Source organism: Sarcophilus harrisii, chromosome 5 (genome assembly GCF_902635505.1).
Source record: "Sarcophilus harrisii chromosome 5, mSarHar1.11, whole genome shotgun sequence".
Lineage (NCBI taxonomy): Eukaryota > Metazoa > Chordata > Mammalia > Dasyuromorphia > Dasyuridae > Sarcophilus > Sarcophilus harrisii.
In genome coordinates this window covers 265,281,518-265,306,720 of record NC_045430.1, presented here as the reverse complement: position 1 = coordinate 265,306,720, position 25,203 = coordinate 265,281,518, and the positions used below count along the sequence as shown (strand labels likewise).

Genomic DNA, 25,203 nt, shown 5'->3' with positions numbered 1-25,203 from the left:
GGAAGAGGGAGCATCAGAGCTGAGTTTGGAGGGAGCTGAGATTCTAAGAGGCAAGGGTGAAGCAACAGAGCCTTCCAGGGATGGCAGGCAGCCTGGGCCCAAGGCGAGGAGGCAGCAGATGGATTGTCATGTGCCGGAAACAAAGCGTGGGCCACTTTTAGTGGGAATGTGGCGTCAGTGTAGGGGAGGAATCTGGAGCAGCTGGAATTTCCTTAGGACTGGGGCAAGGAACACCCAGCCCCTTAGAGCTCTTGGCAGGTAAACATGTGTCCAGAGAGATGGAGATCAATTTGCATTAATATGTGCACAGAGTCAAACCTTCTTTGAGCTGTGTAAGTGTGTGGATATTTCTATATGGGCATCTTTATAAATATAAATGTCCATATGGCACACCTCTAGATATATACACGAGACATAGAGATGTGTATGTGTACACACATGCAGATGTGCATATATTTTCATAAGTATGTACCAGCAGATCTCTACATATGCATGAGGGCATTATACCTAGCCATGGTTTTTTATACATGTATAGATGTATCCATATGTATTTTTGTATGTGCATTTGTATTTATGTCCACACATGCACAATCACATGAACTGAAATCAAAAGTTGGTTTTCCTGCATTTGGAAGCAGCCTGATTTCAGGGGAAGAAAAAAATGGATTTGAAGTCAGAGGACCTAGTTCCTTTGGGGTAACTGGATCGTTTATTCCCTCTCAGGGTCTCAATTTTTTCATCTGTAAAATGAGGACTTGAATTAGAACATACAATGTCCCTTTTAGCTTTGGGCCGATGCCCCTAGAGTCTCCGCAGTGATGGAGCCAAATTTGTCGGCCCGCCCTCATAAAACTTCTGCCTTTGTGTCCCCGGGTATATTTATATGTTTATTAGTACTTAATAACTGCTTTTAGGGTGACTTTAAGGGTTGCTTCACAAATAGGCAAATACACTGTAAGATTCTCTCACAGTAAGGGAGAGGCCCAGCAAAAAGTATCCTAAAGCCTTTGCCAGACACTCATAGGCCCGCGGGTCCTGGGCGGCAGAGCCGGTGCTGCGGTTCCACCAAATCAGTCTCACTCTCCTCACCTCACCACTTCCACTTTGACTCCGAGCTAATGCGAGCAGCGAATAAGCATGCAGAAATTGGGAGAAAGGAGGGCTGTGGAGGAGGAAAGAAGGGCCTCCAATGTAGCATTTCTCAAGTGCCTCAGGAGCCAAGGGTTCAGGTTTGCAGTTCCAGCAAACTCTGTCTGCCCACAGCCCTAATGACACATCTGGAAACCCCTGCTGTTGGCATGAAAATATTATGGATGGGGCCTCTGGAAAAATCTCCTGCCAGAGAGGGCTGTGGATTCTCAGTCATTCATGCTGAGCTTGGAATGCAACGATGGAGTAAAAGTTTCCAAGGCCGTTCCCCTGAGAAGCTGCACAGACACAAGGAAGTTCCTACCCAGGGTGGGGGTAGGAAGGTCAGGAGAAATAGAGGGGAAGGGAAAGGGAAGGAGGAAGAGAAAGGAAAGGAGAAGGGGATGGAATGGAATGGAACCGAATGGAAGGCAAGGGAAGGGAAGGGAAGTCAAGGGAAGGAAGGGGGGAAGGAAGGGAATGAAAGGGAATAGAAGGCAAGCAAGGGAAGGGAAAGCAAAGGAAGGTAAGGCAAGGTAAGGCAAGGGAATGAAAGGGAATGGAAGGCAAAGAAAGGCAAAGAAGGCAAGGAAAAGAAAGGCAAGGGAAGGGGGAAGAAAGGCAATATAAGGCAAGCAAGGGAAAGGAAGACAAGGAAAGGGAAGAAGGGAAAGGAAAAGAAGGAAAGGGAAACGAAGGGAAGGGAACAGAAGAAAAGAAAATAAAAGGCAGAGAATGGAAGGCAAAGGGAAGGAAGTAAAAGAAAGAGAAGGAAGAAAGGAAGGCAAAGGAATGGAAGAGAAGGGAAAGAAAAGGAAGTAAAAGAAAAAGAAGCAAGAAAGGAAGGGAAAGGAAACAAAGAAGGGAAAGGAAAGAAAGGGAAAAAGGGAATGAAAAGAAAGGGATGGGAAGGCAAAGGGGGAGACTTAAGCAAAATGAACATAGCTGGAACAAAATATTTACCATGCAATTAGATTTCATGCAAAGGAACCCTTGATTTTTTCCACTAAAAGAAGTGGACAATGCCGTTTTTCAGGAGATGCTGAGAAGCTAGGCACCCATCTAACATGTGGCCCAAGGAAAGGCAACGAAGAACACAAGCTGTTCCTTAAGGACAGGGACTCTGCTGTCTCCTTGAAGTGATTTAACATCCCCCAACACCTCACATGAGGGCCTGAACACAGAAGGAACACAATAAAACTTTATGAGGTTTTAAAAGCACCTTTTATCCAAAGAGCTCAAGGCACTGTACAAATAACTCAACCACCTCCAGTAGAATACCTGCTCAGTGTCTGCATTAAACAACAGCAGAAAACACATCAAATGAACTCTGACTTAATGGAAAGGGACAAGGAGACACATGTGTCCTTTTTCCTCCAGTTCAAGCTTTCCTCTGCCTTGCCAGGGCTGCCCAACACAGAACCATAGATTCTTAGAGTTGGCAGGGATCCCAGAATCCGAGACTGAGGGCTGAGCAGAGCCCTAGAGGTCATTGAACCCAATCATTTGACTTTGCAAAATGAAGGAAGTAAAGCCCCCAGTTCATCTTATAGCAAAATGATCAAAACAGAATTGGAGCCCAAGTTGTCTGGCTCTGAATCCAAATTTCCTTCTACTATAACATGCAGATTGGGGAGTGGGATGGGGTGGAAAGTGTGCTGAGCTTGGCATTAAAGGACACAAATGCATCTCTTGCTCTCTTATTTACTCCTGACAATTTTCTCCTATCTCTGAGACTGCACAAGCTGGACCTGGGATGTCCTTCCTCCCAACATCCCTCTCTGGTTCTTTAAAACACAATTCACATGGTAAATGAAGAAGCCATCTCCTCCATTTGCACTCAAACGAACTCCTTTAGACTTGTGCATTATGCCCACAGGAGCCTCCTCATCCTCCTGTGAGATCACAACTGCCTTGGGACTCACGCCCCCAATCTCTGCTTCTAGAGCCTCTCTGACTGCAAGAGGGAGAACAGAGTCCCTTCTCCAACCTCCATATAAGAAAGCATCTCTTCCTTTTCCAATCAGTAGCATTCCTTTAGATTTCTCCGTCATGCTGCAGTCCTCTCCCACTCCCCTTTTTCAGTTTCCTTTTTTGTGTGTTGTCATCCTCCATTAGACTATAAGCATAGTGTGGTCAGGGGACATCTTTCTTTTTATATTTTGTATACCCAGTACATAGCATAGTGCTCAGCCCATAGTAGGCACTTATGAAATATTTATTTACAAATAAATATTCATTGACAGACAAATTGACTGACTGATCTCCCACATAAGGCCTTTCCTGTACCCCCTGAGTTAACTGCCTCACAAATTACTTTTGATCTATTTTATATAGCCTTATATGTATACAAGTTGGCTCCTTTCAGAGACTGTAAGTTCTGGAGGGCAGGATCAGTTTATTTTTATTTTGGTATCTCTAGCAAACAGCAAAATTCTAGGTGCATAAATGATGCTGAAGAAATGCTTGTTGATTGAGTTTATATCCCAACTCTGCTCCAGATTACCTCTGAAACCTGAGCTAAGTCATTAACCTCTCTGTTCCCCCATATTTACACCAAATTGTCCATAGTACATGATGCCTTAAAGGAAGTCAGAGGATTAGCAGTCCCTGATCAGCTGCTCACTCTCCCCTTCTTGTCTAAGAAACATAAAATGGGGTCTCCAAGATACATCTGGCTAGGGATCCTTGACCTCACTGAATGGCTCTAAAAATTACATGAGGCACTTTGCAAATTGTAAAGTATGCCAATATTGTTATTAGTGTTATATTAGCAATATTGTTAGACTTTTCATCATCGCCTTCAGAATATTACAACCAGTAAGCAAAACTCCAATTCTCTTTGCTTCATTTCCAAGTAACTTAGCTGTGGGCTTTGATCAGGCTTCCTCCCTACTTGGGTCAGATGTGACGAGCAGAGGGAGATGTCTCAGCTTTCTCCTCCAAGTCGGTGTTAAGGGAAGGAGAAAAGTGTGTTTTGGAAGGTTGGGTTCGTCTGTTATCCATAGCAGTCGGTGGTCTATTGCTGAGTAAGTCATCATGCTTTCAGAGGAAAGGTCCAGGTTACCGTACTTTAAAGGGAAGAAATTGAGTAGCTCTTACCCTTCCCTTTTGACTTCTTTGGGAAGGAGTGAGCCAAGGAGACGAAAATGGCTGGCCATCAATGTGTGTGGAATGGCTTGGAACTGTCAATTCTTTGTTAGTTTTGTCCAGAATATGGAAACTATGGGGAAAAACATTCCAGCAAGGACTATACAATCCTTAGTGTAAGAACAAGTACACAAACACAATAAATGCTCTTCTACTTACAGAATATTCTATTGCAGAAATGGGGCAAGTCCCCAGGCTTCCGCGTCCCAGGCTTCTCTGAAATAAATGCACAGTGATTTAATTACTAAGAGACCCTCCAGCAGAGCTACTGTTACATAGCAAAAACAACAGAGTGCTCTCAGTTTGTATCAAGGCCCCCCTCCCTTCTTATGCCCCCACCCCTATCCCACAGATGCTAGCCAGACCTCAGCTGCCAATGGTCCTGATTAAGACTGCCTCTTCAGACTTATTTCGAAATACTATGCCAGCCAGCCTGGCTGAGATCACCCTTTGACCCTGACATTTATTATCTATGTAGCCTTTGTCATATATCTTACCCTAGGCGGATCTCAGTTTCCTCAAACGTAAAATAAGAAGATGACATAAGATGCTCTCTAAGGTTCATTATAACTTAAGTCAATTATCTTAGCTGGGCCTCAAGTTTCCCTGTCTGTAAAAATTAGTGGGTTGAACTCAATTTTCTAAAGGGTTCCTTTGAGCTCTTATTCTTAGGCTAATATATTTTGTGTTCACTGATCTTTCTGCCTTTACAAATAACATTAACTATAATGTTAATGTTGATGACTACATCAATAGAGATATATTCCTAAATTACCTATCATTCAAAGACCAGTTCAAATGTCACCTGCTCCAGGAAGTTTGACCTGATTTTCCTGTCATGGTCACCTTTCCATTCTCTGAATACATACAGTTCTTATAATCTGTGCCATTTTTAAATTTGTGGATTGAAAGAAGGAGGGTCAGACTTGTGATCTGAACTTGCTGGGGAATTCCCACTGATGATGAACTGAATGAATAAATGAACAATCTAGGGCAATCCACAGATAAAGCAAAAATCTCCCTGCCTGCCCTGCTCTGCCCTCCCTTCCAAATTTTCCCCAAAGTAGCACAAATAAATAATCCTGCCCTGACTATTGTCTAGTGAAAGGACTAACAAGAAGAGAAACAGCTTGAAGGCTATCAGTGTATGAGAGAATCGGAGGGTCCAGGGAATCCATGAACTAAGCACCTTGTTCAGCCTTTTGATGATCCCAAGTTGGCTGTATTTTAAGACCAAAACTCCTCCCTAATGACAAATCTGCAAAGAAATTTTAGATTCATTCTTGTGGAAATGACCATGAGAAGAAGCTAAACTGAATAACCACAGGCAGATTAATTGGGGCAAAAACCTTGTAATGTGCTTATAAAATTAGATGAAGATGAAAGGAAAGAGGATAGAATCATATGGGCTCCATAGAACATCATTTTATGTCCCAATCCCTGAAGCACTAAGCTTCAATTACCATGAATATTTTATCCTGCCCATCAACAAATATTAGTGGGAATAAAATTATCAGGCTATTTTAAATGGTCCAATCCCTTTAGATCTCCCACCATAGTAACTGTCTGATTAATCCTTAGCAGGCGGGATTGGCCCCAGGCCAAGGCTATGAAGCAGACATCTCTCTTAGACACATTTTCCTACTATACCTTCCCCTTTTATCATTTCGGCATTAAAAGGTGATAGTCTGGTAAAAGCAGAAGAAAGTACTGGATGTGGAATGAGGGCAACTAGATTCCAATCCCAGCTCTGTCATTTCAATGCCTAAGTCATTTCACGAGGCTTCAGTTTCATGATCTGAAATATAGATGGCCTCTGTCATTCCTACTAGATGTATGTCTGTGATCTAGAGCTATGCTCTTTTTGAGTCTCATTTTCCTTATCTGTTAAATATAGGAATAATACTAGATGATTTCTAAGTTCCCTTCCAGACTGCCCAAAGCCTTTAACTTAATGACATATACAAACTCCTCATCCCTGTTCCCTAATCAAATAACTTCCTATGTTTCCATGCCCTTTGCCATCAAAGCCCCCATTAGAAAAGGATAGGATAAAGTTATTCATTTTGAGACTTCATAGGATCTATGATCTCGTAAATGTGGGCGCTATGCCCAGTTAGTTAGTTCACAACCTATCCATGTACTCTGATCCTATGTGACTCTTCCCCAAATCTTGTCCTAAAGTTGCCATCCCTATCCAGAGAGCAGAGACCTGTTCTCTAGATCTCTCTCACTCAAGGAATTCACTCACACTAAGACATTAGTGGACTGATAAGGTCAATGCTGTTATATATAAATGTTATTTTCATTTTAACTTGGAGAAAACTTTAATCTAAAATGAAATCAGTCTTGACTAAATATGAGGAAAGAATGTTAGAGAGAAAGGCTTCTTAACACCATGCAAAACCTTGTGAGCAGTTACTGTCTTCAATAATGGAGTCTCTAGCCCTCTCCAAAGGATCTCAATAAAAATATCTCCTTAGATATAGTAACTTGTGCACATCAAGATTCACATAGATTTCTTTCTCTTGTCCCCAAATTTTTAGAATTAATTGCACTCTGGCTTTGGATATTTCAATCAAGATGCTTTAAATCATTTCTCCATGACTGCTTCTGTACTTCCATGATTATAACCACCTCAACTGAACTACTTCACTGTGCTATGATGATATAATAAATCACCAAATCAAAGCCCTTTGAGAAGGCACAGGATTTTATAGTCTTGTCACACTGGTTCCCAGTCTTTCTTTAACTTAGACTCATAGAGTTGGGAATGACCTGAGAGATCAACTTTACAGAAATTTAAACACTAGAAAAAATTGATTCTTCTTTTTTTTCATTTTTCAAATTGAGTTGACACAGGAATGGTCTTGAGACAGATTACTCTCTTGACATTATTTCTTTCCATTTTTAAATCTTCTCTGGGCTATTGCAAAGGTCAATTGTTATAATCTACACCAATGTCCTCATTTCACAAGTGGAAAAAAAAAAACTGAGGTCCAGAGAAGTTATGACCTCTGTAAGGTCACACAGGTTACTAATAGTTAGGAGTACTAAGATCTTAGGTTCTTTGACTCAGATCCCAGACTTTCCTCACTATGCCATATTGATTGATGATGGAATTGTAAGGCTTAAAGCAGGGAGTCTTCCAAGAAGAGAAGAAGGCCACAAATACAATGGATGGTTCTTCTGGAAAGGATCTATAAAAGACCCACATAGAAGAATTATTTAGGATGAAAAGATTCAGTTGCCATTGTATCGATACATAGAATACTGGGATCATCAGCCTTCCAAATTCAGTTTAGTATTGAAATATCTCAGAGAAGGAAGGGATACTAAGACCAAATGGAATAATTGTCTTTGGCCTGAATTATCTGGATAATTGGTCCAATCTGACATTGGACTGCATATCAATCAATATAAATGAATGAATAAAAGAATACACACACACACACACACACACACATATATATATATATATGCATATATATATACATAATAATACACATAAAACAATTAGCCAGGCCAGTTTATTTATAATTGACCTTCAGAGTGGTCAACTTTAGGAGAATTAATTAATAGGGCACTTTAGACATTTATCTTCATTGTGAGAACAAGGACTGGAGCTATGATTTCATTAAAGAGAACTCCTAGAAATCAAAACTCCTTCTATCAATGGGAAAATAGGTTGCTAAGCAGTTTGATTCCATCTAATTACAAGTATGTTCTCACAGAGTAGTAAATACTTTGGATAGATAGCACCAAAGTGCCATACAAAAGAGAAAGGAGAAGCATGAAGATGTCAGAAGTATAATAGGAGGTAACAGCGTAGGGGCTGACAAACACCTGACAATTGACTGACTCGCTTCAGCTGTTAATTTATTTCAGCCTCTTTTCTTAGTGTTCCTACTAATGACTTAATTTCAAAGCAGAAATTGTTTGAAGAAGGAGGAGGAATGGCCATAATTTCTTGTCTAATTTTAAGTACTACTGCTGAGATCAAATGGGAGATAAAATATTTAAAGTGATGTATGAAAGTTAAATCTCCATAATAATGCTATCTCCTAAGAATATCATAAAGCAGTGCCCATTACCCACCTTCTTAGCTTATGTGTTTGTCTCATAATTAAACCAATAAAAATGAAAGATATTAATCAAGAATTGCTTTTTTTCTCCTCCTCTTCATTTCACAACTCTGGCTTATTCTTTAACTATTTCCTCCTTTCCTCTAGACACTGATAAAGAGGTAGTCCTCCTCACCAAGATCCATTACAACTATATGACAACTACTATCACTCTTATTTTCTTTAATCATCGACCTTTTTCCCCCTATGTACCAGTTCCTTCCCTGTTGCCTACAACCATATTCAAGTGTTTCAAGAAAGAAAGAATAAAAAAAGGGAAAAACAAAGAAACAATTAGAGAAAAGGAAAAAATAAAATAGAGGACTGAAGAAAGAAAAAAGGACAGAAAGAAAGAATAAATAATTGAAGGAATCAACGAAAGAAAAAAAGGAAGGAAGAAGGAAGAAACAAAGGAATGAAGGAAGAAACAAAAGAAGATACAAAGGAAAGAGAAAATATTTCTCCACAGCCTGGCACCTACCTATATTTCACCTCTTCTTTACCCATTAGCCCCTTCCAAATATTTTATAATCCAACCATAATGGTCTACTAGTCAGCAAGTACAGCATACTTCATCTTTACTCTGTGTCTTTCCTTTCTTTCTACACCTGCCTCTTAGAATTGCTAGTTTCTTATAAAAACTCTCTTCTCAAAGCTATCTTATATTCTTTCTGTATATACAGGATATTCCAAATATTTTAGGGCAGGTTTAAGCTCTTAAAATTATATGTGCAGATATCCACATATTTATGTAAATGTTTTATCACCTATTCAAACCTAGGACTATTTCACTTTTGTCATTGTATTCCCAAAACTTAGAATTCTTGACAGAGAAAAGGCAATTCATAAATGCTTGTTTGTTAAGTGATTCAAGGAAAATTAAATGCAGGAGATTAATTTAGTAGTGGAATCACTTGATTAAATATACCATAAGCTTTAGAGAGTTTTATTAGAATGAAACTGTGATTTGATTGGTGAAGGAATGTCTTGATGAGGAAGTACCTTAGAGATGCCTGGGAATACTGAAAGTTTAAGTGATCTGCCCAGAGTCATATAACCAATTATGTACCCAAGGTGGAGTCCTGCCAAAAAGTCAAGACCTCTTTTCATTAAACCATTCTGTCTTCCATCTTAGTATTAATCCCAAATTTGTTTTATTGAAATTTTTAAATTAAAATTTTAATTTTTATAGTCAAAAGACAATTATTTCTGTGTGAGTCATTCTCAAGATGCTATTTCATTAGTTTTGACTAAATTTGTGAAGCTCGTTAGCCTTCACAAAGGGTGTCGTTAAGAAGGGCAATGGAAAAACCTAGCAGCTCATTTTCACATAGCCTTATTGAGAGAAAAGTTAGACAGCTTTGAAGTATTACTGCTGAGATATTTTAGTGATTGTATTATAAAGAAATGACTTAATTATACAGCACCCCAAATTTTTTATTTGGTTCATTATTTGTATCCATCTCTTGGAAGGAAAAGGAACAGCCAGATTGTTATAATACATTTGGGGTAGATCAAATTCCCTCTCTATCACTTAAGTTTCCAAAAGTCCTCGCCTTTTTTGAGCTTCGATTACTCACCATCCTCTGGATTCACTTGCCTCCAAGGTCTCTTAAGGCTGTGAGTGTTTGATCCCCTAATCTCTATTAGACATTTTCAACTTTCTAACTCTTATTAATTGGTTTTCTCTTTGATATCTGTTGAATATCCTCCTCTCCTTATTTGCTAATTATCATTTAATTTTTCTCAAAACTCTCAGGAGGGTTATTAATAATCTTCAATTTATTGAATTTCACGTTTGTCTAATCAGTCTCACCAGTCATTCTAGTCTTAAGGTGCTTGAATCACTGTGAAAAGTATCCTTGAAACAGGTGCAGGACCATGCTTCAATTCTACTAACTCAAAATCACAGATTCTCCACATTGGTAAAGAACTTGGGAATCAGCTGTGACAGAGAGTAACAGGCATTCCCCCTTTAAAAACTCAGCATTTTCATATAGACAGTATATAGTTAGAATAAAATTTATTTAAAAAAAAAACGAAAAAAGAGAATAAGATTTACTTGGAGTGGAAGGATCTAGTGATGAATACAGAAAAGAAGAAAAGTTTAGGAAGAGCTCTTGAAGATACATGAGTATCTTTAAATAAGTTAAGAGCTTTTGTATGGAACAGAGATTACACATGTTTTCTCTGGCCCCAAGGGCAGTTAGATGAATAGAGCTGATGGAAAAGGATACCTTGAGTTCAAATTCAGCTTCAGATACTCAGTAGCACAGCTGAGCAAAATTGGAAGCTGGACAAAATACTTAACTTCTCTTGTCTTAATTCACCAGAGAAAAAAATTATTTCAATACCTTTGCCAAGAAAATCATTGAAGAGTTTGGTCCCCAGGATCTTGAAGAGCAGGACATGATGGAATGTCTTAACTATGACAATGTGACTCCAATGGGTTAAATTTATGAAAAATAATATAATTTATAAAAATAAATTTATTTAAGCAGAGTAGTAAAAAGACACTGCCCAATGATTTAAGCTATGCAAATGGAAAGAGCCATTTGGGGAAGTAGTGAATTCCTTGTCATTGGAGATTTTAAAAGAATAGATGTTTACTGCAAGGTGGTTTGTTAAAGGGCAGTCTTGTCCAGGTTGTTCAGGGGCTGGATGGATTTGGAGGTCCCTTCTACTTCTGATATCATGGGGAATGTCTATTGACTACTGAATATGAAACTGAGCCTGGAAGAATGGAGAGGAGTATTTCACAGTATAAATGTTCCTTTTATCTTGGTAGATCAGCTCTTCAAGAAACAAGGTGGGAAGTGGGCGATGGCCAACATGTCTCAACAGAATTCAAAGCAAGTCATTCTACTCACTGTCTTCTTCCCCATAACCAACCCAGATTATTTACGTTCCAGGGTTGATTCCTGAGATAGTTTCTGCACTGATTCATCCTAGTCTTCATCTGCTTTTCAGGTTTTTGGCCCTTCTGTTTCAACTCAGCTCGTGTTTTTGTACTTACTTTTCATTTCTTTCTAGCTTTTTATCTCCCATAAATGGCTTTTGGTCTTTATCCTTGATTTGAGGGGTTGAGGTTGTTATTGTTGCTGTTATTGCTATAGTTTTTCATCATCTTCATCTTCATTATCAAAAAATAAGTTTATCTTCAATATTCAAATAGATATTGTATTGGGAGAATCACCATGCATTTCTTGTTCTCTTATGTTTACTGTAGACTGTCACACAGGTAGATAATGTTAGTTCATTTTATACATGAATAAAAATATTAAGAAATAAACTTCTCTTCTGTAAGACTACTGGAAGCATCTTTGAGGCAATTCCAGCTGCGGACAAGAAAACTGGGATGACATGTCTCCATTTTGTTTTCACATAGTTCTGACTCTTTTCCTACATCTAAATTTTAGCAAAAAAGTTCTTGTTCTTGTTGTTCCATATAATTTACAGATGATAAGAATTTGGGATTGTGACAACAATTTAAAAATAATTTTAATAGATTTTTTTTTTAAAATCTGGGTAATAATGGGCAACCTGTGATAAAGCTCTTGTTCCAAGACAGTTTATTGATTGAACTCTTAAGGATACCTTGAGCTTTGTATTTGTAGTAGGGTGGCTTGTTATCCTTGCTTCCAAAGGACAGGTAAAAAGTCAAGGAAAATGATGAAAAGAAAACTATTTTAGAGTTAGGCAGTAGGGTTCAAATTTTGCCGCTAACAATTTCTATACAGATAACACTGGAGAAATCACTTAAATTCCTTCACTGGAAAGTTAGGGCACTAGACTAGATGACTTTAGACATACAATTTCAGTTCTACAATTGGATCTAATTTTGGAGTATAATGCTGGACAAGTAATTGTGTCTTTTTAGGTAAGAAGAAAGTGCTAAACTATTGAAGCCTGCAGTAATACATTGCACATTGAATATTATAATTATCTGCTTCTCCTTCCTGTTCTAATTATTATTGTTATGTCATTTTCTTCTTGTATGATAAAGTTCTCCTAAAAGTATTCCTAGGGCAAGTCACTATTCTAAGTTTTTCCTGTAGACCATAGTGCTAATAGAAAAACATTATCTTTCAAAATTGAATAAAAGAATTGGAATTTAGTATCCTTCTGTAGCTCAATCAAACTTCTTTTGGAAGAATAGCATAACAAAGATGATAGGGTCCTCATACAGTTTCCATATGGTTTTCATTTCTTCTGGTGCTTTTGAACATTGTTCATCTCATGTAGCTTAGAGATGATAAGTACTAGAAATGGTTATGCCTATTAAAATGTTCTTCTTAATCTTTTTTTATGGATCAGTGCTACCTGTAGGTGATTTAGTACAATATTTTTTTTCTGTTATAACATTTCAGTTCTCTTATTTATTGAATTATCGAAGATGTGTTGAGGTCAGGATACATATAGTATTTGAACTTGTTAACTGTTAGGTTGTAATAGCGTTTTTGATGCATATTTCCATCCACTAAGTCATGCTATTCATTCATTCAAAGCTATTATAATTTCAGAATTTTTGGTAATTTGTTGCAGTTTTAATTGATTGCATTAATAATCTACATTGATCAGTAAGTCTGTGTTCCTTCTACAACCTTATTCTTAAGGAGAACCCATTTGTAATTGTTTGTGGCAATGACTTTGATCTTAAATTATCACTGTAAATGGCTCCATTTACGTAAATGAACATTACATAACTCAGTCACTTGTCTGATGCTTCTTTGATCAAATGAGATAATATTTGTAGATTGCTTAGCACAGTGCCTGACACAAAGTTGATAAATACTCATTTCTTTTCTCCCGTGGTAAAGTTTATGTAGATATTGCCTGTGAATATGGTGAGTCTTTGATTCCACTGTTGGATCTTAGTTATTTTTAAATAAACTCCATTTAGAAGTAAAGCACTTTTGATTACACTCATTCAGTAGCATGCAAATATTGTCTACCTTTATTATTGCTCAAAAATGAATTGATGTCTGCCTGTTCCGGAATTATTTTTGTAAGTTTTTAAAATTATTTAAATTTTTTCTCAAAACATCTAGCAACCTTCTTTTTTTATGATGACTATGTGTTATTATTTGTACAGATAATTGAGATAGGGCTTGTATATGATGGATTACTTATAAATTTTGTCAAATCTACTTTTAAAATTACCATTGTCTCATTTTTCTCATCTTTCCTCCCAAATAAATTAAATAGACATAGTCATAGGAAGAGTTGTTGTGCTGCTACTATCCTTTTATAATGTTCTATGAACTATTACAAATGTATATCAAATGACTCACTTTTATAAAGGAATAAAGTATAGGCAAAAAAATTCATTTTCTATAGACTCATTGAAAAATCTTTGGGATAACATTATTAATATTTTTATTATAAATCCCTGATTCTTTGTTGACAAATGTTAACAACTTTAACATAATCTATTCTTTTTTATTCAATGAGGCAATTGGGTTTAAGTGATCTGGCCAGGGTCACACAGCTAGGAAGTATTAAGTATCTACGACGAGATTTGAACTCAGGTCCTCTTGACTTCAGGACTGGTGCTCTATCTACTACACTACCTAGATGCCCTACATAATCTATTCTTTTAAGATATATATTAATCACCTATCATCCACTCCAGTGTTTCAATAGAATGATTACCACCATAAGCTATGCTCCTGTAATCAAACCAATGAGGTGTTAAACACCAGGAAAGTAAGACAAACAATGAAGCAATATCCTTAAAAGAGATCCATAGACGTGATGATCCATAAAGGACATCCATTGCAAAGGATGAATTCAATTGTTTGTAATAAAAGTTGAATCTTTTTGCATAGTGAAGTCCTATTCCAATGACTTATCGTGCCACAGAAACGAAATAAGTTTCTGAAAGCTGTCATAGTGAAGTACTAGGTCTGGCACATTAAACCATGCTGAAAATATTGTTTTCAAGTACTGTCTTGGTGAAGGATTGTGTCTGATTCATAAAGACAAGTCAAGCATATCATAAAGAGATCATCATCATGAATTTATTAGCAGTGTGAATCCATGAAACAAAGGAAAACACAACATGGCCCTTACTTTTGTGTGGTCTTCCATTTCATGAATTATTTTGGCAAAATGGTGGGAGAGAGGTGGTAAAAATAAGATTCACAAAGTGAAGATCATCCAGACATGTTGGCTTAGCTGCTGTTTGTATGTTTAATGTGATGATCCTTGTCTAGTGATCAAGGAGTGCTTTCCTACTGAAAGAAGTGAATTATGTAAAATTTGATATTCTTGCTAGAAATTAAACTAGACAGTACAAGAAATTTACAACTGAATGGGATGATGGAAAAAGAAAATAAGAAAAATGTAGAGTTAGTTTTGTCACATGTTCAAAGGCAACATTCTTTTATGGGACAGCTAATTATTTCATATTCATAAGTGATAAGTATTTACAAAAATATCACTAGAAAACTAATTGTAACTTCTGCAGTACCATTGATTGAAGAGTATTGGAATGTAGATAAATTCTATTAGGAACTTAATAAAAAACCTCTCTTATTAAATCAATATACATTTTAATACCGGATGACTTTAATTTGAAAAGGGCAATAGAAGATAATGGAAAAATATATTGGAAAACAGGGTCTAGCAAAAATATATTGGAAAACTAGAGAGGCCTAAGGCATATACTGTAAAGAAGCTTCCCACCTATACATCACAAATATTTTTTGAACAGAATAGGAAATCCTTGGACATAGAGAATACAAAGGAACATTCCATGTTGAAAATGATTATCTCTTGGTGGGAACCAAATGGTCATTGATGTGAGGATGATTCCCAAATCATCTGCCTCTGTACAATTAGATCATTGACTTGTTAGAGAAAATATAAAAAAAACCAATCCAAATCAGAGTCAAAATAACATATGGTACACAGTTGAGGAACCTGCAATCTGAACTACTTAGACAAAACTTTGACAACAAAAATTTGGAAATGGATAAAAGAACATATAAAGGTACAGAACATTACAATTTCCCAAGGAAGTTTAAGCTACAAGACAATCACCACAATAATAGGATCAAAAAAGACAGAAACTTTCTCAACCAACAAACATTTGATCCTCATATCAAGGGGGAAAATATAACACCCTAGAAAAATACCAGTTTAGAATATAAACCCATATTTAGAATATAAACTCCTCTTTCAGAGGAGATTTGTAGAAGTTAATGTCATTATTAATTCATAAAACAATGAAATGTAGTGAAGAAAAGAATTCACTTTTATAGTCCACTGAGTGGAAACTTAACTAAACCAGATCATCCAAGGGCAGAAAAGGATGAAACTGGCAGAATGTAGGGAACATATAAAATGCAGATGATAATAATAAACAGTTTCAATAACCCTGGATTTACCACATGTAGATTATATCACAATGCTATACGAAGACATATAGTACTAAAGATGAGCAAGGGAGCTGGACAAGTACACCTAGAAAAGCTCTAAACTGGAGGCAATGCAATTTTTAAACATCATTGAGAAAGTGATTCTGATGACATCTGGATGTGGGGAGAATACCAAACATTGGGGTGTAATCAACTAACAAATTATCATAAATCACTGCCCATTATACCCACTTTCCCACCAGAGCAACAATCTTATAAGTATAAATCTACATATACATCAAGGGTATCCTTGATGACGGTATGATGAAGGCAAGTTTTTCTAAATGCTCTATTTCTCCAATTGACCACATCCTTATAGTCACAACTGACCATACATTATAGAGAATATGAGACCCCGCTATGACTATCAGTTGACTATTTTAAAAGCAATTTGATTTAATAGGACAAATTACCACCTTAAAGGTTTTCCTTCAACAATGGATTTCCCATGCACGTCAAAATCACGTTTCCTTGAATGATGTAATAACAGAGATTACTTTGTTCGACAACCCTCTGACTATCAATATCAAGCGAAGCATAAAATAGGGAGTGTATGGTCACCAAAGGTGTTTACCATTGTCATGGAGGATGTCCAGCGCAGAGTCCAAATCAAAGAGGGATTCCCTATAGATGGTGATGTCCTCCAGATGCTGTTGTTTGCAGATGGCATTGTGCTGATTGCATCAAGCCCGGAACATTGCAGAGCCTCCTAAATGAGATCCATAATCACTCAAAAGAGTTTGGCCTAATTTTCCACATAGGAAATACCAAGTGGATGAAGAATCCCTATCGTCCAAATTATGAATTGCAATTGAATGGACAACTCATGGAGCTGATCCATCAGTATATATTTTCTTGGCCAGACCCTGCAAATAATCATTGAGCTGGGTCCAGAACTAAATGGGAGGAGAAGGGGAGGCTGGATTGCCTTTGAGAATTGGAATAATTCCTTTATTGACCCCAAATTTCTCCTTCAAATATAACCCATATTTTCATTCATCTGTAGATATTATATGGCAATAAGTCATATAATAATACCATCTCCAAAGAATTAAAGTTTTGGGTCCCCCAAAGGGCAATGGTAAGGCATAAAGTGGGCATGGGTATGCTACAACCCATTATTCATGAGAAGTGGCATAAAGGACATCATTCAGAGAGATGCATGAATGGAAAAGGAGGTGGGCTGGTTATGTAGTGACAGTACAAAATAGTCTTGCATGCTCCAGTGGCACCCACTTAATGTAAAGATATTTAGATAAAAATCTTTAGAACATTCAATGGACCCCCATGGATAACATATGGAATGACATGGACAAGAATGGTACAGGATGAGAAATGGATGGATGGGTGAGATCTATAACCTTGAAGGGAGTACCCACTTCAGAGACATCACAAAACTATTGAAATTTCAAAGCAAGGACACCCATTACCTCCTTGAAGCCTCACAACAACCCTGTGAGGTAGGCACTACAGATATTATGACTCCCATTGTACAGCTTATGACTCTTAAGCATTAGCTTCAAATCTTGCTTTTATATCTAAGTCCAACATGAAATACCATGCTGCCTCTTAATGGGGGTCTCTACCTTTTCATCTGTCTTTTATAGATTACAACAGTAAAGCAAAAACAAACCAAAAAACTCTTCTAGTTTGTATTCCTTCATGTTGTTCACTCAATCATCAATCATTCATTCGTTCACCAAATACCCAGTATGTATCATCACTTTGGGGGATATAAAACATAAAGATACACACAATGTATTCATTAATAAATATTTCTGAAATTGAACGGACCCTATGCTCAAGGAATTTACATTCTCTCTTGTGAGTTTAGGCTAATAAGCTTGAAATAAAATTTTTATATTTACATAAAATGTTTATTTAGATTTTAAATTCATAATATTTAATTTGATAAATGCTCATATATATTTTAATAAAGTACTCAAAAAGTAATTTATTAAAAATGAAGCATTAGTAATGTGCAATTTCCTAGAATTTAAATTCAAATGTATAATGTCTGTACAATGCAGTCTTAATGCTTAATATTGTGCTAAGACTTTTTGGTAACTTGTATCTGGCTCTTTCCAGTCAAATACTTCACTTTCACATACACCTTCTTGCTCAACTCCAAGCTTTCTACCTACTAGGGTAGGAAACACACCCTAATTTATCTTCTAAATAAAAATGAATTTGAAGATCTTCTACATATAGTTGCAGCCATAGCTTTAACTAGCCTGAAACAAGTGAAGCTTTGCCAGAGGGCAAGACATGAAAAAAGGTGGAGCTAATTCTGGTCTCCCTGAGACTCCTCTGTTTAATAGTTTGGCATTTCCCTCCAGGACCCACCTCTCCTACCAGCTCCTGTAGCCAAGTATTCCAGACCTTCCAATACAATATAACTGCTATGCTGGACTATCTTCTACCTCTCTACCAACTGTTTGCATCAGGTAGAAAAATAAAAATGTAGTTATCGCTCTAATGACTGAGATAGAAAATGAAAGCAGAAAAAGGAGATTTGCCTAAAATACCTTTACTCATGTCTAAACTATATCTTTTTAGGCTAGTGAACAACAACAACAACAACAACAAAAACCCCCACAGTATTTAGATTCATGATTCCTAAAACCAAGGACTAAATACTAGCCATTATTTCTGAAATTGACATTTTCATCTATCAGCCCTCTTCCAGAGGTTTGTCTTTGTGGATAACCAAATTGCCCAGGAGATTTCATACTCTTCATCCTTCCAAAAGATAGAATTGCTCTTTATAATTAGTTATGTAATGATTTTAAATCTTCTGTCTTTAAAACTCCAGGAGAAAACATCCAGCAAGAAAAAACAACTAAAACCCTTGTAACTGCAAAAGGCCTTGTTTACACAGTACAGGAAGACATCCTCCATCCCAAAGCAAATCCAAACCTATTAGCTAGTGTAGGGATCTTTCACTTTTGGGTGGTGGGTTGTTCATTTTCAGTGGATGGCTTAGACTGAGCTTAGAAAGCAAGTACAGTGAAAAAAGAAACAAAAATTCCCTAAATGAATTTATTCCATTTTTCCTCTATAAAAATATCATGAGAAGATATGGGAAGTATACTATTTGGACTGTCTTACCAAACCTTCTATTCCTAGATGGGAATTTTATTACAATATCAAAATTTATCTTTCTTTGCCTCTTCTGCATATATCTCAGTACTTGGCGTGTGGAAAGCTCTTAGGAAATACTTGCTGACTAAACTTGGCTTGCTGAGTCTCTCAGCTTGCCTCATCTCTTCATCTTAAACTTGTCTGCTAAAGCCTTTGTGAACAATCTACAAATCATGTCCTTTTCTCTGAAGTTCTAGTCTTTCTGCTTTAAAATGAGGAGGTCATTAGAGATTATCTGTAAGACTCCTTCTAGCATGACATTCTATCCAACAAGTATTTATTAGTCAGCTACTGTGAACAAAAGCATGATGATGCTATACCCTACCAAGGCATGTTCAATAAATGAAATTGTCCATGTCCTGAAGGAGCTTACATTCTAATAAAGAAGTAGAATATCCATACAAATAAACATAAAATTATATATAAATAATATCAGGAGTTGAGAGAAAACAGGGGAACAATCAAGGAAAGTTTCATTTAGGAAGTACACTTCTTGAAAGAAACAATGGATTCCAATGAAAAATCTTTATGTCTATGAGTTCAACTAGTCAGTCAAAGAAAGTCAAAACTAGAAGGTACTTTTAAGATCATCTAGTCTAGCCATTTACTTTTTATAAATTAATAAAATGAATAAATATTTACTGTAATATTTTCCAGCAACTGTACCCAAGACTGGGGATCTAAGGCAAAAAGAAATAGTTCCTACCCTCAAGGACCCCATAGCCATAAACTAAAGCCCAGAGAGTATATTACTATCATCCATTTAGAACAAGAAAGATTTTTATGTTATGTAGATGAACTCTCATGTATTAAAGATGAGGAAAGTGAAGTCCACACAAATTAATTTTTGAATATAATTTTGAAGTTGAGTGATACAGATCATTTTTTTGAAATTGAATTATTTTGTTTATTTAGGGATTTCGCAAAAATAGTTAAAATGTAAAAATTCATTTAAAATAATTCCTTGGAAGATTGAGAAGAAAAATCAGATTCAAGTCCACACTTTCACTTTAGGAATGAAAGGAAACTCTAAAGCCCTAAATAAAGAAAAAAACTATTTCATGAGGGAATAGGATCCAGACATAATATTTTGAAGAAAAATAAAAGGAAAGACAGAATGATGGTTTTTACACAAGTGTTTGAGAAAAGAGACAGAGACCAGATTTTACACAGCAATTTTGTGTGCAAAAAGAATTATGACAATTAAGAATTCAAAGAAACATGAGATATTTATGAACTGATCCAGAGGGAAGTGAGCAGAGTAGAGAGAGTATCTGCAGAACAATATGAGATAGAATATTAATACTGACACAATGTGGATGAAAAAAAAACCCATGGAAACAAAGATGCATTCAGATTAATTGTAACAACTCATTTTAGCTATGAAGAATGGAGAAGGGAATAAGAAGACCATGAGGACAGATATTAAACATACTGTCAGGTGAGGATTACTATGTTGATACATTTTGCTTAAATGCTTTTCTTTATTACAAACGAGAGCAAATTTAGGTGATATATCTAGAAGTGAATGAGATGCAAAAATAAAAGAAGCTAATTAATCATATTAAAATAAATTAATGGTAAAATCATATGATGGAACTAGAGAAAAATTTAAATCAAGTCTTGCTAACTGTGTGGCCCTGAGAAAGTCACTTGTTTTTTTAACTTAATGTCTCTTTCTTCATCTGTGAAATGGATAATAGTAGCACGTAACTCACAAGGTTATTAGAAGAGTTAAATAAGATCATTTTAAAGCACTTAGCATAGGGTCTGGTATATATAGTCAGCTCTATGTAAATGTTAACATATATGTATGGTTTTTTAATAGAAACATTTACCAATCATGTAATTCTGGGCAGTCACTTAACCCTTTTTGCTTTAGTTTTCTCATCTATAAAATGAGATGAAGAAGGAATTTTTGCCAAGAAAATGTCAAATGACATGCTAAAGGGTCAGACACAACTGAAGAATAATAAAAATATGCCTATGCATGCATATGTATATGCATGCATAGGTATATTTTTATTATTTTTATTATATATAATATTTATTATGTATATCCATCTGTAGATATATGCATATACATGTACACTTCTATCTCCATAGATGAAAAACAGGGGAGAGGGAAGGAGAGGGAGAGATTCCCTAAAGATTATCAGTTTCCTTGAACAATTATATCTTTATGTACAGAAGAGGGTTGAGACTCTTAACTACACATTTTCACACAACCTGGAAGCAAGGAAAAATCATTTTAGGACCTTGGACAGAGCTTATATTATGATGGAAAGAAGGCTAGACTGAATGCTCTGCCACTCATTAGCTGGGGAATATTAATTAATTTACTTAATATCTCAGTTTCTATTTCTCTGTTTGCATAAGGAGGGAACTAAGTTTCTTCACCCATATAAATTCATGATCTGATGAACAACCTTTATTCCTATTGTTTTGCCCTTTGGTCCTAAGAAGAAATCAAAGGAAACAATCCCATTGTCAAGAACATTAGTGTGTAGTATGTGGTTCAGGTCAGCTGCGTGACATCTAATCAGTAGTATAACGTGTTGCAGCAGACTAAGAAATTGTGTCAGTGTGACTATAATAATAGATTATTAAAGATTCATAGAGGATTCCTAGAATCATAGAGTCATAAATTAGAATTGGGAATGAACTTTGTTCTTGTTCAACCCAATGATTTATATAATGGAATAGAGCTCCAGATAGCATAGGTACTTTGCTGAAGGTTATACAATGATTGGATGATAAAATTATACCTCCCATCCTTTGTCTGCCTTCATTCAAAATTTAGTTCTAATCATACATACACACACGTGTGTGTATATATATATACACATATGTATATAAAACATTTGTTCCTCAATAAACTCTCTATCACATCAAAGTATCATCAAGAATGAATGATGGGAAGAAGGAAAGAAGGAAGGAATGAAGGAAGGAAGGAAGGAAGGAAGAAAGGAAGGAAGGAAGGGAGGAAGGAAGGAAGGAAGGAAGAAAGCAGGGAGGGAGGAAAGAGGAAATCATTAAGTATTCATTTGTGCCAAGAACTGTGCTAGTGATATAAATATAAAAATGGAGATTATATCTGTCTTCAATGAAATTACAGTTGAAGAGGAGGAAGACACACATAAAGGAGAGGACTAACTAATAAGTTATATTTTGATATGGAAAATAAGATTGATGGTTCACATACTCTTTTCCAAGAACAATGATGGAGCTGATTTGATGATAATTAAATATTTGGAACTGTGGGAGGGACGGAAGTGTCAGATAAGAAATACAATTATGGTGGTTGGTGAGCTAGCCAGAGAATGAAGTAAAATATGTCCTATACGGGTCCTAAATATAGTAAGTGACTGAGGCAATTAGTCATCATAGGAAAACAGGAAAGCAAAGCATCAAGAGAGATGATATTGACATTGCTTACCATTCTGTTCCCACAGTCCCTCAATGTTAGTATATTTCAAGTTAAGTCTAAGATTTGTTACTGTATTTCATTTTAATTCAGAGGCCTTTTAGTACTGTTTACATGGAGTTTTATCATAACCACTATGAATACTATTCTCTTGATTCTGCCTTTCTTTTATTTTCAGCAATTCATATAAAAGTCTTGCCAGGTTTCCATGAATAACTCATCTTATACTATTTTCATGAGCTTACTCATATCCCCCAGATTTAAACCCATTCTTTCTGACTGATTTACTTCTTTTCTTGTTACTGTCCCTTTGAGGATTAAGAAAATACTACAAGATAGTAACCAAATTTGTTAATTTGGGGGCAGAGATTGTAAGGGCCTTAAATATCCAGGACATAAGGAAAATTTTAAATGCACTGAAATCCTTTCCACGGCCTAGCAAGGAACCAAATTCAGTAGGAGCACATTACATGATTTTCACCTGTAATCATGATGCTTATGGTGAACTTTAATGACAAGGGAATGATGAAACTGCAATGTAACTGAGGTATAGTTGACTTATCCAATCAAAATACTTTTTTTTTTATTTTTAGGAAAAAGAGGCAGTATAGTATGGGCAAAATGATGGAACATTGGATCAGTAAACACCTGGACTTTGACCCTTACTTTGTGATCATAGGCAAGTCACTTAGCTACTCAGTAACTCAGTTTCTTTATCTATAAATCAAAAATTCTAATATCTCTAGAATCTATTTCATAGGGATATTTTTATAGGATGAAATAAAGTTGTATATGTAAGTACTTAGCAAATCTTAAATGTGATATAAAATCAAGTTATTTGTACTATTAATTGGAAATTGTGATCTCTTTCCTCTCTTAATCCATATCAATGACCCCTTTTCAGAATCTCGTTTTTAAACTAAAATATATAAGATTATTTAAAAAGTCATTTATCTTGAAAAAATAAAGAATTTTACCTCTCCAGGTTCAGTAACCGCCTTAAATTTATCCATGGATAACTTGGAAATTCATGAATCCCTAGTATTTTTCTTGGATTTAAAAGGACTTGGAGAAAAATGTTTCCAGTCTTGTGGTTCTTTGTTTATTTTTACTGATATTTTTGCAAATTCTAAATTTTCCAGTTACATAGATATGATGGAGGGCTCCCAGGTTTCCTTAGCCTTGGGTTCCATTCTTCTACTGTCTGGTTATATCAAATGTTTTAGCATTGCTAACCTGAAGTATCCTCCATTTGCCAAGAATTGTTGGTTTGTAACATTATAGAGGTCAGTATTGAGGTCCTGTGGTAGACTAAGAATCTCATAAGACTCGATTACAGAAGACCTAAGTTTGGGTCACTGCCTTACTAGCTACATGATCCTTGCCAAGCCATTTAATGCTCTTTACTCCAGCTTTCTTATTTGCAAAATGGGAATCTTACCTGTATTACATATCCCATAGAGCTATGGTAAGTTTAAGGCACCATATAATTATTATTATTTTTCTTATTACTGCTTAGCATCATCTGTCTTATAGAAGTCAAGTCTACCACTCCTTGCGAGTAAATTATATCTAGAAATAGCAAGAGCAATAGATGCAATGCTGCAAGATATCTCAGAGGATATGTACTCTCATTTTACAGATGAACAATTGAGGGCCCAACAGAATAAGATATTTGTCCAGAGACAGATAGGAAATGAGCAACAGAAGTTAGATTTGAACCGTGGTCCTCTGATCCCAGAACTAATTTTCTTTTCAGTCTACCTAGTCACCCTCAGTTATCTGGTTCTCTACTTTCCATGTAGGGAGAATAAACAATCTTGAGTGGTTAAATGTCCTGGTGAATTAATGCTTAGTATAATATGGCCACTATTCTGGTACAGGCAACAGGGATGTTTTCTCTAGAGTCTAAAAGGAATCATATAACTACCCATGCCTTTTACTCCTCCCATCCCCATTAACACAGAAACGTAGTATTTTTTGTAAGTTTTTATTTAACAACTCAGGGAAAGATTTCTGAAAGGAAAGTAATTCTATAGTCTTATGAAATAGAATCCACAGCACTCATGGCCTGAAAACTGATTTCAAACACAAGCTTTTTGAGGACAGGGACTGCTTTTCTCCACTTTCATCCTTTATTATCCTGGAATCTATCAAAAAACCAGGAACATCACAAGCCCTTAATAGATGGTTATTGAGTTTGTCTGTTAACCATCAGTTTCTCAATCAGTCAGAAATGTAAATAAAATGAGAACCTTTCTTAATGTTCCACATCTCCAAATAATGAATAATTACCTAGAACCACATGCCAAATTTTAAGCTATTCTGTCTCCTTAAAACTCTCAGTTACAAAATTCCTGACATAGTTTTCCCTTAAAAATAAATCCAAGTCACCACCAACAAAGTATTACTAAAATTGCCGCCCACAAGCATGTCTGAGAATCAGGACCCACCCAACTTGATTATTAACAAAAAGGTTGGGCAGAAGGAGGAGGGTGAATTTTATTCCAACTTCTTAGCATCACCCTTACCAAAGCATAATTTATAATCAATACATGCCTTGGATTTACTAGTACTAGATGTAGATACAAAAGGAAACACACACACACACACACACACACACACACACACACACACACACATAAAACATCTCCAGATATTTCCAGTGGTATCTGTTAAAAATCATCAAAACTTGCTTTTCCCAAGAATTTGTGTTACTTGAAAGAAAATTAAATCAATACATTTTAATTATTTTAGCTATTCGTCAAAATTTTGGTTCATTCAAGAGCTCTTTAAATATCTCATT

At 36.1% G+C, this 25,203-nt stretch overlaps 1 protein-coding gene across 8 annotated transcripts in view; it reads right to left on the bottom strand.

Moving 5' to 3' along the window:
* The window catches only part of RBMS3 (RNA binding motif single stranded interacting protein 3), a 1,441,154-nt gene that overhangs the window by 848,144 nt on the left and 567,807 nt on the right, over positions 1-25,203 (bottom strand). For 7 of the 8 annotated variants that reach the window (XM_031938176.1, XM_031938175.1, XM_031938179.1 and 4 more), the window contains 2 exons: positions 16,401-16,535; positions 4,438-4,494 (listed from right to left, as the gene is read on the bottom strand). In XM_031938176.1, the coding sequence (XP_031794036.1) occupies positions 4,438-4,494; positions 16,401-16,535 (192 nt within the window). The remainder of the gene's footprint in view (positions 1-4,437; positions 4,495-16,400; positions 16,536-25,203) is intronic. The other variant, XM_031938180.1, reaches the window with a different exon arrangement.